Source organism: Eubalaena glacialis, chromosome 11, assembly GCF_028564815.1.
Source record: "Eubalaena glacialis isolate mEubGla1 chromosome 11, mEubGla1.1.hap2.+ XY, whole genome shotgun sequence".
NCBI lineage: Eukaryota > Metazoa > Chordata > Mammalia > Artiodactyla > Balaenidae > Eubalaena > Eubalaena glacialis.
The window spans coordinates 63,800,338-63,816,179 of record NC_083726.1 but is presented as its reverse complement, the minus strand read 5'-3'; the positions used below and the strand labels follow the sequence as shown (position 1 = coordinate 63,816,179).

The window sequence follows — 15,842 nt, the reverse complement described above, 5'->3', positions numbered from 1 at the left end:
TCCTCTATATCTGTGAGCCTGCTTCTTTTTTGTTTTATTCACTAGTTTGTTGCATTTTTTTAGATTCCACATATAAGCGATATTATAGAGTATTTGTCTTTCTCTGATTTATTTCACTTAGCATAATGCCCTCCAAGTCCATCCATGTTGCTGCAAATGGCATTATTTCATTCTTTTTATGGCTGAGTAGTATTCCATGGTATATATGTACCACATCTTCTTTATCCATTCATCGGTTAATGGACACTTAGTTTGCTTCCATATTTTCGCTATTGCAAATAATGCTGCTATGAACATTGGGGTACATGTATCTTTTCGAATTAGTGTTTTTGTGTTTTTCAGATCTATACCCAGGAGTGGAATTGCTGGGTCATATGGTAGGAATATTTCCTTTTTAGGTAAGAGGGACTTGAGAAACCCATGGAAGGGATGGATGGAAAGGAGAGACTAAAGATAACTAATGGAGTGGGACCCAGTGGGGTGGGAGGCGATGCTCATTAGCCTGGAAAAGAGGAAAAGCTGGAGGAGGAAAGTGAGCCTGACTGACAATGGAGGGAGTTCCCAGGACAGGGCCTGTCTTTTCAGTACAATATGAAGCAAGGTCAGCTGCTCAGAGGAAGTGTGGGTAAGGTTGTGGATTTGAAGACAGTGACTAAAGACTGTAACAGCTCCTGTGGTGGAAGATGTGCGGGGGCAGCCTGAGATCCAGAGTGTCGAGCAGCAGTAACTGGGCAGAAGTGGGGGAAGATCACTGCTCTGTGTATCCAGGTGTAGCATCCCTGCAGCTATTGATTCTGGGCTCCAGGCTCACCAGGAAGACCGGGGAAACCAGGTGGAGGTCAGAGAGGCCTGGAAGTCAGGCACAAAACAAAATAATGTTTATGGATGGAATGAGAAAGTAGGAAGGAAGAACTAGAGAGGAACACTATGGGATCATTTATTTTCTTGTGTTCCCCTCTTTTTGTAAAATATTTAATATCTCTCCCTTATGCTCCCAGCCTTATGCCCCTTATGATTTGTAACTAGTCTCTCACTGCTATTCTAGATGGTGCAGAAAAAATATAATGGAAACTGATCCTGGAATTTACTGGCTGCTAAAATTGATTCCAGGCATTTTACATACATTTCTTATTTGCTTCTCACAAAAATCTTCTGAGTTTAAAGAATAAGCTTCAGTATTCCTTTTTAAAGACAGTCACAGAGAGATTAGATAACTTGTTGAGGGTCACACGGCTAGTGAATGATGAAGTCAAGTTTTGGACCTGGGCAGGTTGACCTGAGCACTTAAGCACTTTCTCAAATGGCCTCCCTGCCAAGACCTGCTGTAGGTGTCATGGCGTGACTGCATCACGTTTTATCAATTGCTCAAATCGTTGTAGTAGCAACAACTAGCGTTTGTTTTGGACTCTACAGTTTGCAAATCATGTTCACACCCATTATTTCCTTTGATCTTAACAACATTCCTGTGAGGTTTGCAGCCACGTACAGGACTGAGACCTTCAACTCCCCCATCTCTACAGCTTCAGTCCTGGAGGTCTTTGAAGTTTTGTCATTACAGCGTTGTGACCATGCCAAAGGACTGTACTCTTTTTCTTCTCCCCTCTCAAATATACTAGCCTCCTTTTCCTAAAGGAGTTCTCTCCACAGACCTTCTGCTTCTTTTCAGGTCACAGGACTCTGTACGTGGGGGTCCGGATGCCGCTGGGCCGACAGAGCCATCGGCACCACCGAACCCATGGCCAGAAGCATCGGAGACGAGGGCGGGGCAAGGGAGCCAGCCAGGGGGAGGAAGGCCCCGAGGCCCTGGCCCATGGTAATACCTCGGGAGGGAGGGCGGGTGGGTGTCCCTGCCGGGAGGCCTGGTGAGGCTGAAGGGGTGTGGGATGGACATGGAGCAGGGGGTGGTCTTGATTCTCTTCCATAGACTTTCCCCAGCTTGCTTCCAAGAAGAAGAAATGCCTCTGAGAATCAAAAGTATCTTCCTGAAAACTTCACAGTTCAGGCCCCCCAAATCAATATCATAGAAGGTGAAATCATTTGCTAGAGAATTAGCCATTCTTTTTGATCAAATTCATCAGATTTCTAGCTTCTCATGGGTTTTCTTCAAATGGTCTTACTTAATAATTTTTTCCTCCCATGAACCTGCTTCCAAAGAATAGCTTTCTTTCTGGGAATAAAGAAATCTTTTTGACCTGAGTTCAGGATTATCTTCTGTATGTTCCTGAAGTTGTGAGGCCCCCAGGTGCGCTGAGTGTGGCAGGATGCTATTTCTGTTCTAAGCTGAGGCTGGGAGCAGACCTTTCTCCGTGGCTGCTTTTCCAGACACACCATCTCAGCGTGTTCAGTTCATTCTTGGCACTGAGGAGGATGAAGAGCACGTGCCTCACGAGCTGTTCACAGAACTGGATGAGATCTGCCTGAAAGAGGGAGAGGACGCCGAGTGGAAGGAGACAGCCAGGTGAGGCCCTAAGGTAGCCTGGGTCAGGATTTGCTCGGGCAGGCAGATGTGTACCTTTCCGTGAGTGACAGGCCTGCTGCCTTTTATTTCTTCGTGGGAGACATGACGACTGACATGGGGACTGATGTTCTAGGGTCCTCTGTGGGAAGTCTTGATGTTGGCCTCTTTGTCATGTCTGTGGTAATACCTATGTCAGTTGACCTTGAGCCCGGGATTGGTGACAGAAACACAGAACGTTAAGGGGGTCCTCTCTCACTAGTTCCTGGGCTCTTGATATTAAAGGTCTGGCTTATAAGATGCCTGAGGGGGCCACCTTGGTTTAGACCTAGCCCAGCAGACATAGCGTAGGTCCAGCCTTTTCCTGCGTGTGAAGCATAGCATCATTTGGGTTTTAATTCACTGGAAATTCCAGAATTTTTGAGACATCCTATAAGGCAGTCCAACTTCACAGACACCTTTGGGATTATAGCCAGCCTGACAGTAGGCCTCCCTGGATTAGTTGTAGAGTGACTATGCTTGTCTAAGGCCCAAACCCCAGAAGAGCCCTCAGATTGACCAGGGCCATGTCTAGGGCTCCTCCAGTGACTGACAAGTGAGACTTCTGGGTGATGCAAAGCCAAGGTGCCTGAGCCTCGGGGAAGAAGGTAAGGTGGGTAACCAGCAAAGCGTGGCTCCACCTGTCATTGGAACAGCGCTTCCTGGATACCTGCTGTATCCGTGGGTGTGTTCCCTGGGTAGAGAGGATTAAACAAGCCAGTCAACCTGGTACCAAGCAAGGAGGCAATTAGCCTTGTCATTCTGTCTTTGCCAACGTCTGAAGGTAACACAGATAGGCTTTTTATTGTTTTTAATTAATTAATTTATTTATGGCTGCATTGGGTCTTCCCTGCTGCGCGCTGGCTTTCTCTAGTTGTGGCGAGCGGGGGCTACTCTTCGTTGCGGTGCGAGGACTTCTCATTGCAGTGGTGTCTCTTGTTGCGGAGCATGGGTTCCAGGTGCGCGGGCTTCAGTAGTTGTGGCACGCGGGCTCAGTAGTTGTGGCTTGCAGGCTCTAGAGCGCAGACTCAGTAGTTGTGGCGCACGGGCTTAGTTGCTCCGCGGCATGTGGGATCTTCCTGGACCAGGGCTCGAACCCGTGTCCCCTGCATTGACAGGCAGATTCTTAACCACTGCGGCACCAGGGAAGTCCCAGATAGGCTTTTTAAAAAGATAAATATTTTCATTTTATTAATGTGATTTGTCAGTGTATCCAGATGATATAGATTAGATCTGTTATTTTTTAATTGCATAGGCAATGCGTGCTCACTATAGAAAATTAGAAAATAAAGATAAGCAAAAAGAAGACGAAAATTACGTGAAATCCTACCAAGCCAGGGATAATGAGGAATATAACATTTGATGTCTTATACATGTGTGTGTTTTATTTTAAATTTTTTCTTTAAAGAAAAATGGAATCAGTTTTGTACTGTTTTATAACCTACTTTGTTCACTTACCAGCGTACCCTGAACGTATAGATTAGATTACAGTGTTCAATATGATTATTTGGGTATCTTTCTTTGTGGCTTACGTTAAAAACTCTCTCCTGAAAATTCCTCATTTTCTGTCTTTAACATCTGGTTGTTTGTAACGCTTCCAGGTGGTTGAAGTTTGAAGAAGATGTTGAGGATGGGGGAGAGCGCTGGAGCAAGCCTTACGTCGCAACCCTTTCACTGCACAGTCTCTTTGAGTTAAGGAGCTGCCTTATTAACGGAACGGTCCTTCTGGATATGCATGCGAACAGCATAGAAGAAATCTCAGGTAAGGTTAGGTGAGAGAAAACAGAGGAATGTTTGTGTCAATTAGGAAGAGTGGTGTAGAGCAAAGAAGAAAGTGGCTGCGTGTCCTTGGGCAAGTCACTTACCTTCCCGACCTCAGCGCCCTCAGCTATGGGATGGGTTTCAAACTAAGAAACTACCCTACCTATTCCCCGGCTTATTATGGGATACAAATGACATGGTGTGAAGTCTTCCATTTGCCTGTTCATTCGGCAAACGTTTATTTTGTATCTATTAATGCTTGATAATGTGCTAGGCACAGGGGAATAAAGATAAGATACAATTTCTGTCCTCAAGGAGCTCCCCTTCTAGTGGGGAAAGTAGCCATGGGTGCAAGAAAAGAGCTCTGGTTTGGTAATAATTAGAGAAAGGGGCAACTGGGAGTTGTGCAGAGAAAAGGGGGTTACAGTGAAAGAAAGATTTTAAAATATGGCAGCTAGGGAAGACACGTATGAAGTTGAGCCAAAGTATCCCCACTTCTTCAGCAAGACGTGAAGGGGAGGTGTCTGATGGAGTTGCCTGGTACAGGTGAGTGTAAGTTACTATGTTTTAGGAATGGAGTTTGATAAACACCTGGGTGCATGTGAGGATTTTCCTCAGCCTGGCTTTGTTTGGCTGGACAGGTTAAATAAAGATTTCTCCAAACTTTTCTCCATTTCAAGTATCCAAGTAATTCTGCCTCTCTGGGATCACATGGGGACCCAGGGAGGGGTCAGTACTGATGGGATCTGGTGTCACCTCTGAAGGCCCTAAGGGAAAGTTATTCCATGCTTCTTCCAGTTTCTAGTGGCTCTAGGTGTCCCTTAGCTCATGACTGCGTAACTCCAATCTGCCTCTGTCTTCACCTGGACTTCTTATCTGTGTCTCTCTCATAAGGATATTTGTCAGTATCATCCAAGAGATGATCTCATCTTGAGATCCTTAGTTGCATCTGGGAAGACCCTTTCTGCTAATAAGATCACGCTCACAGGTTCTGGGGGGTTAGTACATAGACGTATCTTTTGTCGGGGAGGCACCGTTCTACCCACTATGAAAGCCAAGAGAGGAGAGAGTTTCAATTCATCAGTGTCAGATGCTGTAGAGAGGTCAGGTTAGGTAAGGACCAGAAACATCTGCCAGATTTAGCAACTGGAAGGTTGTTGAAGATTTTATTAAAAGCAGTTTCATTGAGGCAGCCAAATTGCAGGGGGTGAGGAATTTTTCTTTTGAGAACTTTAAGAAATAGGGGAGAGAGAGAGAGAGAAAGAGGAAGAGAGGGAGAGAGGAGGCAGTAGATAAAGGGAGACCTGGGGTGGACATTCTCCTTCTTCTTCTTTTTTTTTTTTCCAAGATGAAGGATCCTGAAGCATGTTTATAATATGGGGCAAGGAACCAATCAATATAAAGGATAAAGATAGAGAAACCTGGATCTTCCACTTGAATATTTGAAATAGATTTTCTTTATTTATTGCTTCCAGCACTTGGATAGTCATGGATGGAGTTGGAGTTGAAGATAGGTTGGAGTTTTGGGGAGGTGGGGGGATGGGTATGTAGGGTTGAAGTAAAACTGCTGTGGTTCTTCACATCAGGTACCTGAGGTATTCATGTTAGTGATAAGGATAAGTAAACAGTTTCAAGTGTTTACTGTGAATCAGCACTTTATACATCTCATTGATTTTTTATAACAACCTTCTAAGGTAGGTGATAATATTAGCTCCATATTACAGATGAGGAAACTGAGGTACAGAGAGGTTATCACACAGAAAGTGGTAGAAGTGGGATAACTGTGGACCTTTAGCGCTAGAACCCATGCTGTTAACTGCTGTGCTGACTGCCTCTCAGTAGCAGGTATTGGGATTTTTTTCCCCCTCAGTTCTGCCGGGCTTGGCAGGTAAAGGTTGATGCTTGGTGGTAATTATGTGGGGTGCTTAATCAAGAACAACTTAATTATTCTTGGAAGTTCCACCTTTTACATAGTCATTTGGAGTTCTACAGTTATAGTTTCTCTTGACAATCACAGCAATGTTAAAATCTCTGAGAAAGGAAACGTAGAGGAACTTTGGCAGATGACAGAACAAAATGGTAATAATGTGGACTTTTAAGTCAGACAGTCTTGGGTTTGAACTCCAGCACTGCAACTTACTAGATGTGAAACCTTGGGGAATTTTGTAATGTTCGGGCCTCAGTTTCCTGATCTGTAAAAATTGTTATAATGCCACCTACTTCTCAGGGTTTTTTAATAAGATTAGATTAGATAATTATGTAAAAAGTTCAGAGTGTAGTTCCTGGCACATGTTAAATGCTCAATAGTTTCCATTTCTAATAATAATTATTTGTTACGTGAATAACGTATAATGTGTCACAGCTGCTATCATCAAATAGCTCTTTCAGGCCCTGAAGCAGAGACTGTACATCAGTGACCCTGGTTGAACTGCTTCCCCCTACTCCTTGTCCCTTGCCCCTCACCCCACTTGACCTTGGTCTCTTTGGGTTCACTGACCATCAGTTTGAGTGTTCATGTTAGCACCTGCTTTCCAGACCTGATCCTGGACCAGCAGGAACTGTTCAGTGACCTGAATGACAGCATGAGGGTTAAAGTACGGGAAGCCCTTCTCAAAAAGCATCATCATCAGAATGAAAAGAAGAGAAATAACCTCATCCCCATTGTTCGCTCCTTTGCTGAGGTTGGCAAGAAGCAATCTGATCCACATTCAATGGATAAACATGGTAAGATTATTAGGAGTAACTGTTTTCTCTTTTGATTAATAAGACATTTAGGAACTAGTTGGAGATGCTGAGTTACTAGAGGGTAGGGACTATATTTCTCTAATATGCTTTCATGCTCACTTAGACACAGTCCTTTTTGGTGGGTAGGCACGATGGGTGGCTGGGGCTGGTGACGGTCATCTCTTGTGGCACTAGGGATGCATGCCTCAGATAGATCTCAGTGGACCCCAGGGGAGAAGTTTGTGCCCCAGAATGGCCTCAGGATTGATGTGGCTTTGGGGAGGTAGCCACATTAGGGATAATTCGGGGCCAGAGAAGTTCAACTGGAGCTTTTTAGAAGTAAACAAGTGTCTCAGATTAGGGAGGCAAAATGCAGTAGTGTAAACTCTTGAGTCAGATTTCCAGGCCGGAGATTCTGGCTTCACCTTTTGCAAAGTGTGTGACCTTGGGCAACCTCTGAAACCTCATTAAGTCTTACTTTCTCCTCTGTAGAATAAGGATAATAATGAGATCTGCTCCCTCAGTCTATAGTGAGGCTTCAATAAATTAATCCATGTAAAGCCCTGGAGCCAGGTGCCTGGTGGGTTGTAAACATTCAGTGAATTTCAGCTGCTGACTAGTTTCCTTTTCGGAGGCCTAATCTATGCTGGTCTCCTTGTCCCCCCATTTACTGAATCACAGTGTGCAGGGGATGTGCCTGGGAGTCTAAGTTTTTGAAAAGTTCTCCATAGGACTTTATGGTATGCACTCCTGGTTAAGGATTACTGCCTTTAATAGAGGAAGAAAAGAGGATCACAGATGGTTCAGGAAGAGGGTGCAGGAGTAGTAAGACCTCTGTTCCCCCCTTTACTGCTAACTGGTAGGTAAGGAGATAGGTATGTGTGGGTCCTCGCTTCATAGTCATCTGGACCACTTCTCTATGTGGACTTTGCAGGAGATAGTCACAGCCAGCTGATGATGGACGGGGCGTGTCAAAGGGGGAAAGGGCAGGACTCGGAGAATTCTGTTTGATTTTCTCCAAATAGGTCAGACTGTGTCTCCTCAGTCCGTTCCAACTACAAGTCTTGACGTAAAAAATGGAATGAATTGTGAACACAGTCCCGTGGACTTAAGCAAGGTGAGCAGAGACGTGGAAGTTGGCTTACAGGCCTAAGCAGATCTCTGGTGGAACCCAGAGTCTCATTGCTGGAAGCTGGATAAGCTTTGGCATTTCAACACCCTTTCTCCAGGACCAGAGCCCCTTCTGCAGAAAAGGAGGCCCATCTGCTCATGTCTTCTTCCTTCTCCAGCCCAGACCTCTCTGACTCATCAGCTTCTTCCCCAGATTCAACATGCTGAAACCCACTAGCCACTGATAATCCTCCCTGCCACACACCTCCTGGTGTTTCAGAACTATTTTCTGATAACTGCTCTCCAGCAGCTCCTTCTTAGCCTCCAACGGTTCTGCAGAAGCAGTATTTTTGCTGCTGTCTCCTAAAACTGCTTTGTGGTTGAAACTCTTCTTGGGGACTGTGGCTTGGTGTCTGAGGCCTCCCGCAGGAGCAGGGCCCCCTGCAGCTTCCGGCTCAAACCGTGATCTCCCTGCCGCCAGCCTCTCCTTGCTCTGGTCTCTCCCCGACACTGTCTTTCCAAAATGCAGAGAGTGTCATGTCACTTCTCAGCTCATAAGGCTCCCTGAAACCTCCGACAAAGCATTCCAGTATTTTAAAATGGAAATAGTTCGACCTGGAGCTTCAAAAACATTCTTCTTTGGGGAGGCATGGTGTAATGGAATTCAAATCAGAGCCCCTGGATTTAAATTCTCTCTCTTAGAAGCTCTGTCGTCCTGGGCAAGTCAACTTCACTTCTCTGGGTCTCAGTGGCTCCATTCATTTTTTAAAATAAAAAGTGAGGCTAATTAGACCTTACAGAGTTATTGTAAGGATTAAGTGGTGTAGTATGAGAAAACGTGTTAAATCAAAAATGATTTATGAATGTCAGTTATGAGGAGGGTGATGGATGCGTGAGGTGATGGCTCCCACACTGTCAGGGGGTGCTTTGGATTTTCAGGTCGACCTTCATTTCATGAAGAAAATTCCCACTGGGGCAGAGGCCTCGAATGTCCTGGTTGGAGAGGTGGACTCTTTGGACCGCCCCGTTGTCGCCTTTGTGAGGCTGTCTCCGGCAGTCCTTCTCTCGGGCCTGACAGAAGTGCCCATCCCAACAAGGTAAAGACCTGGCCCGCAAAGCTCAGTGCGTTCCATCTGGTGTGCAGGTTTGTGTGTGCTCTGGTGGAAGAAACCAGCTAATGCCAAAATGGAGGATTAATTAATTTGGGGAATGCTGTTTAAAATTCAGCAGTGATCTCAGAAAACGGGGGTATATTTGATCAACCTCTGTGCGGAAGAATTGTAAGACTTCTAAGGCTATGACGGTTCAGTTTCTATGACCTTGGAAATGGAGAACCAAAGAGTGTTCAAGGGCCACTTGCTTGCTGGGATGGGAAGCCTGTCTTGCTCTCCCTGTTCTGCCAAGCTCTATCCCAGGGAAACGTCTCTGACCAAAGGTATTGATGTCTCTTTCCACAGTTCCGGCAGGATTTGTATGGTTTGCAAGTATGTCCACATTTGTTCAAAAGGCTATTCATGCACTCTGAAGGTGGTGATTCAGGTGATTCAGGGCCCCATTAATTACAGAGTATTCAGATGTCCGGGACACAATTTAGACCCCTCTACAGGGCTTGATCATTTCAACTGCCTTATCCCTCTCCTCTCCCCATCATTTTCTTATTAGAGCAATGAATGAGATTCAGATAACCTTGAATTTGCACTACAATGCCATGTTTTGAAGAAGTGTCCTTCCTATAGTAAGGAATTATGGCTATGGAAACCCTGAGAATTATAACCACATTATTGAATGGAGTTGTACAGGTGGCTTCGCATGCCTACAGTGGAGCTATTAGGTCAAGGCTACTCATATTGCTCCATCATTAGTCTGTCTCCTTTTATTGAAGGTTCTGTGATGATTTCTGTTTGATAGGAAAGAGAAGTGTTCTGCTGTTTAGAGAGGAAAGATGCCACTTCTTTATATTTACTTACATAGTTTAATCCTTTTTGTGTGTTGCCAGATTTTTGTTTATCCTACTGGGTCCAGGAGGGAAAGGTCAGCAGTACCATGAGATTGGCAGATCCATGGCCACCATCATGACAGACGAGGTACGCACACCACTTCTGCTTTTCATGCATTCATCTTGTAAATGTTTATTGAGCATTTACTCTGTGCCAGGCATTGTGCTGGTCATTGGGGATAAAATAATTATAATTGTGATGTTTGCTGGAAAGTAGTGCAGGTCACGTCTCTGAGGACCAAGCCCTCTGGGGGATCTTTCTTCCTCTGTCATCTCTCCCTTTTTGAATAATCAAGGATGCAGAGAAATCTTTCTCTGGGAAAATTATTTTTGCCAAGTAGGATACCTAGAGAGAAAGATATTAAGGCTGACTTAACTTTCTAGATCTAGAAGATGGTTAATTAAATGCATCCAAGCTATTTACATAAAAAAACCTCACCCCCATTTCACATAAATGAGACCAGTTAGTATAAAGGTCAGGGGGATGCTCTTGGGCACTGTCATGTGAATGTACCAGGGTAACTAGACGCTTCGGCTGCCGTGGTCCTGAACCCCCACTGCATCCCTGCTGAGGACTGTGCTGCTCAGGTAAGTTGCAAAGTAAGACCTTGAAAAGGCATATGTCTTAGCAGGCAGAGGGGCATGGGCTGAGCTTTATCAGCTCTCTTTGGTTTGGAGGCATATTTCATGAGGAACCTTTTTTTTTTTTTTTTTTTTAAACATCTTTATTAGAGTATAATTGCTTTACAATGGTGCGCTAGTTTCTGCTTTATAACAAAGTGAATCAGTTATACATATACATATGTTCCCATATCTCTTCCCTCTTGCATCTCCCTCCCCGCCACCCTCCATATCCCACCCCTCTAGGTGGTCACAAAGCACTGAGCTGATCTCCCTGTGCTATGCGGCTGCTTCCCACTAGCTACCTATTTTACATTTGGTAGTGTATATATGTCCATGACACTCTCTCACCCTGTCACATCTCACCCCTCCCCCTCCCCATATCCTCAAGTCCATTCTCTAGTAGGTCTGTGTCTTTATTCCCGTCTTGCCACTAGGTTCTTCATGACCTTTTTTTTTTTTTTCCCTTAGATTCCATATATATGTGTTAGCATACTGTATTTCTTTTTCTCTTTCTGACTTACTTCACTCTGTATGACAGACTCTAACTCCATCCACCTCATTACAAATACCTCCATTTCATTTCTTTTTATGGCTGAGTAATATTCCATTGTATATATGTGCCACATCTTCTTTATCCATTCATCCGATGATGGACACCTAGGTTGCTTCCATGTCCTGGCTATTGTAAACAGAGCTGCAATGAATATTTTGGTACATGACTCTTTCTGAATTATGGTTTTCTCAGGGTATATGCCCAGTAGTGGGATTGCTGGGTCGTAGGGTAGTTCTATTTTTAGTTTTTTAAGGAACCTCCATACTGTTCTCCATAGTGGCTGTATCAATTTATATTCCCACCAACAGTGCAAGAGTGTTCCCTTTTCTCCACACCCTCTCCAGCATTTATTGTTTCTAGATTTTTTGATGATGGCCATTCTGACCGGTGTGAGATGATACCTCATTGTAGTTTTGATTTGCATTTCTCTAATGATTAATGATGTTGAGCATTCTTTCATGTGTCTGTTGGCAATCTGTATATCTTCTTTGGAGAAATGTCTATTTAGGTCTTCTGCCCATTTTTGGATTGGGTTGTTTGTTTTTTTGTTATTGAGCTGCATGAGCTGCTTGTAAATCTTGGAGATTAATCCTTTGTCAGTTGCTTCATTTGCAAATATTTTCTCCCATTCTGAGGGTTGTCTTTTGGTCTTGTTTATGGTTTCCTTTGCTGTGCAAAAGCTTTTAAGTTTCATTAGGTCCCATTTGTTTATTTGTGTTTTTATTTCCATTTCTCTAGGACCTGGGTCAAAAAGGATCTTGCTGTGATTTATGTCATAGAGTGTTCTGCCTATGTTTTCCTCTAAGAGTTTGATAGTGTCTGGCCTTACACTTAGGTCATTAATCCATTTTGAGTTTACTTTTGTGTATGGTGTCAGGGAGTGTTCTAATTTCATACTTTTACATGTACCTGTCCAATTTTCCCAGCACCACTTATTGAAGAGGCTGTCTTTTCTCCACTGTATATGCTTGCCTCCTTTATCAAAGATAAGGTGACCATATGTGCGTGGGCTTATCTCTGGGCTTTCTATCCTGTTCCATTGATCTATATTTCTGTTTTTGTGCCAGTACCAAACTGTCTTGATTACTGTAGCTTTGTAATATAGTCTGAAGTCAGGGAGCCTGATTCCTCCAGCTCCATTTTTCGTTCTCAAGATTGCTTTGGCTATTCGGGGTCTTTTGTGTTTCCATACAAATTGTGAAATTTTTTGTTCTAGTTCTGTGAAAAATGCCAGTGGTAGTTTGATAGGGATTGCACATGAGGAACCTTTATTAGGAATTCCATCCAGTTTTTTCTACCCATTATGATCAGGAAAATTCCTCATGCATCTTGGCTTTTGTTCCATTCTTTGAGGAGATAACAGAATTATAAAACTTTAGAGTCATCTTATCTCTTTCTATACTAATAGACATATATTTAGTTCTTTTTGACTCATCTCATCTTTAGATTCATTTTTTTATTGTTTTATCCTTGCACTTCTCTAAGTGCTAAAGTTATCTACATTTCAGATCCCCATGAGCGAGATAAAAATCAAGAGGTTTTATCCATCTTTCACCATATCCATTGGTGATTGTTTTAAGTAAAGTGACTTTTAGTTTTCCTGAGGATATTTTTCTTCTCTGTAGATTTTTCATGATGTGGCATATAAGGCAAAAGAGCGGGACGATCTCCTGGCGGGGATTGATGAGTTCCTAGACCAGGTGACGGTGCTGCCTCCAGGGGAGTGGGACCCCTCCATTAGAATTGAGCCACCCAAAAACGTCCCTTCCCAGGTAATGTATGCACATGAGCCAGTGGTGGCTTAGTATCACTTACTGAGTGCACACCATGGACAAAGCAAAGACCATGTGGGTGTATGCTAGATAAGTTGAGATGTGGTTCTGTTTCTGGGCACCTAGAATGTCAGAACAGTAATAAAATATGAATATGCAGTAACATAGATTGGCTCAGGTGTGATGGGGTCAGTCAGGATTACCCTGGGATGAATTTTAAGCCAACTTTTGAAGGATTGATGTAGAATGGCAGAGAGGAGAGGAGAGGACATTTCTTGGGAGCATATCATGAATGAAGCCATTAAATGAAAAGAGCTAGTTGTATAGAGAGAGCAAATAGAGTCCCTCACACTTTTTTTGAGAGGTTAAAGATGGAAGGGAACTTCTACTGTACACTAGTCCCCAGGCCAAGTGCTTTACATGTGCTAATTCAACCTCCCAGTAACATCTCCATATAGGTATTGTTATTCTTTGTTTTACAAATGAGGAATAAAAAAACTATCTTCAAGGTTTTAAGGTAAAGATTACACACAGATTTGAAACTTGAACTTAGGTCACATCTGATGCCAAAGCTTCCACTTTTCTGTCTCTGGGTGAGACAGATTCAGGTATCAGCGGAGAGGAGAAATTTTTTTTTTTTTTTTTTTCAGGAAAGTCAGTAAACTCCTCCAAATCAGTAAATGCATTTGAAAGCTATAACAAACAATTGGGTATTTTGGGCTGCTTTTGGATTTTCTCATCACCAACCCCCCCGCCCCCCCCACAAACCCAGCAGGAAAGACAGAATACAGGGCTGAGTTTGTTAATTTTGCGGTCTTCTGTTAAAAGGAGAAAAGGAAAATGCCTGGAGTTCCAAATGGAAATGTTTGCCACATAGAACCAGAACCACATGGGGGCCACAGTGGGCCAGAACTTCAACGCACTGGGCGGTAAGTTCTGGAATGTTTCACAGCTGATACTGCTTACCGGACAGAAGTTGTATAAAGGAATGAGTCATCCTCTTTACTTTCAGCCTTCTTCTCTGTAGTATCTTTATTGGCTGGGAATGACTTTTCAAATGGAACCACTGACTATAAGTATTACAAATATATCAAATATTATATTCATTCATTCAAATTTCTCAAACCACCTAACACGTTCTGTCTCACCTCCTGGCCTTCCCCCAGGAGGTGAGACAGAACACGTTCCCTCTGATTTGAACACTTGTCCCCTTCCTCATTTCCTGGCTGACTGCTTCTTATCCTTTGACGCAGCTTAGGTGTCACTTCTTTTGGAGAGCCTTGCAGGACACTCTTTAGAGGAGGTTAGGTGTTCCTGCTATGTGGTGTCCCAGCTTTGAGCTCTGTCCCCTGCCCACCTGCCATCCTCCCCCCAGCGACCTGTTATAGTACTGATCATACTTTATTACTATTTATTGATTCAATGTCTTTCCTGCCAGAATGTTTGCTCCATAAGGACAGGGACCCCATTATATTCATAGCACCCAGCACAGTGCCCTGCACAGGGTAGGCACTCAATTAATATCTGGTGAATGAATGAATGAGTGAATGAACGCTTTTAGAATGATGTCTGTTCTGTAGCATGAATGGAGAAGGTATGGATAAATACTGAATGGTTAAGTTAAGAAACCCCTTGAGGTAGGGAAATGGGTACTATTTTAGGCGTGTGTCTCAGAATAGGCAACCTATTCTTCTGGACCCAGATTTTAGGACAGATGTCTGAGGAGGAGGTTCTCTATGGTAGGTGAGGAAAGCAGGTCCCCAGGCTGGGAGGCTTTGTATTCCAGGTAGGGAGGCAGTAAAAGAGGATGATATTTTGGGTTGGAGTGGCATCCAGAGGTGTCCCCCAGATCGTGGGAGAAGGTTCAGTCTATGGCTCTGGCTATGTAAGTTGTGCTTATGTCTAAGAAGGATCTGTTGGGCGGAGATTCTCAGGACAGGACTCAGATGATGGAAAGGAGCTTTTACTATCCTCTATTCTATTGCTTTCACCTTATTTTTTCCTCCTTGCTTGAAGTTGCTTTCCTTATTTCCCTATCCTCAGTACCCTGCCTAATGGAAACTCAAGGTTGTTTTTTTTTTAATCGTGGAGAGCGATTTATTTTTGCATTCTTGGAAATTCAGGGAGAGAAAGGAGAGGAGACTGAGAAGCAGGAGAGAATGGCACTTAACGAGCAGTGTCCTGCTGGGGAGTATGCATCTGGTCGAAGGAATGTATTAGAGGGCGGGGAAGGATAACTGGGCTCTGGGGAGGGATCACCGGAGGAAAGAAGGAGCCTTTTGATGGAAGGGGTCACTGAAAAGAGGGAGCAAGCTCCAAGAGTAAGTTTCACATTTTCTTTACAGTTGGAAGAGGTCCGAATTGGGTGGGGAGGCCTGGTATTGAGAAGCAGTTCGAAGGAAGCATCTGTCTTTAGAATAGTTTCCAGGATTGAGACTGTCTTAGATGAAGTGGTGGTTTGTTTAATAAATTTATTTATTTATTTATTTTTGGCTACATTGGGTCTTCGTTGCTGCGTGTGGGCTTTCTCTACTTGCGGCGAGTGGGGACTACTCTTCGTTGCGGTGCGCAGGCTTCTCATTGCGGTGGCTTCTCTTGTTGTGGAACAAGGGCTCTAGGCGCACGGGCTCAGTAGTTGTGGCACGTGGGCTCAGTAGTTGTGGCTCGTGGGCTCTAGAGCACAGGCTCAGTAGTTGTGGCCCACGGGCTTAGTTGCTCTGCGGCATGTGGGATCTTCCCGGACCAGGGCTCGAACCCGTGTCCCCTGCATTGGCAGGCGGATTCTTAACCCCTGCACCACCAGGGAAG

General features: G+C 44.1%; 1 protein-coding gene across 1 annotated transcript in view; it reads left to right on the top strand.

The window, feature by feature from the left end:
- Positions 1 to 1,695: 1,695 nt before the first annotated feature.
- The window catches only part of SLC4A8 (solute carrier family 4 member 8), a 53,753-nt gene continuing 39,606 nt past the window's right edge, over positions 1,696 to 15,842 (top strand). The window contains exons 1-9 of the mRNA XM_061205260.1: positions 1,696 to 1,813; positions 2,323 to 2,458; positions 4,096 to 4,256; positions 6,791 to 6,979; positions 8,005 to 8,096; positions 9,029 to 9,186; positions 10,086 to 10,173; positions 12,888 to 13,034; positions 13,863 to 13,963. Of these exons, the coding sequence (XP_061061243.1) occupies positions 1,696 to 1,813; positions 2,323 to 2,458; positions 4,096 to 4,256; positions 6,791 to 6,979; positions 8,005 to 8,096; positions 9,029 to 9,186; positions 10,086 to 10,173; positions 12,888 to 13,034; positions 13,863 to 13,963 (1,190 nt within the window). The remainder of the gene's footprint in view (positions 1,814 to 2,322; positions 2,459 to 4,095; positions 4,257 to 6,790; positions 6,980 to 8,004; positions 8,097 to 9,028; positions 9,187 to 10,085; positions 10,174 to 12,887; positions 13,035 to 13,862; positions 13,964 to 15,842) is intronic.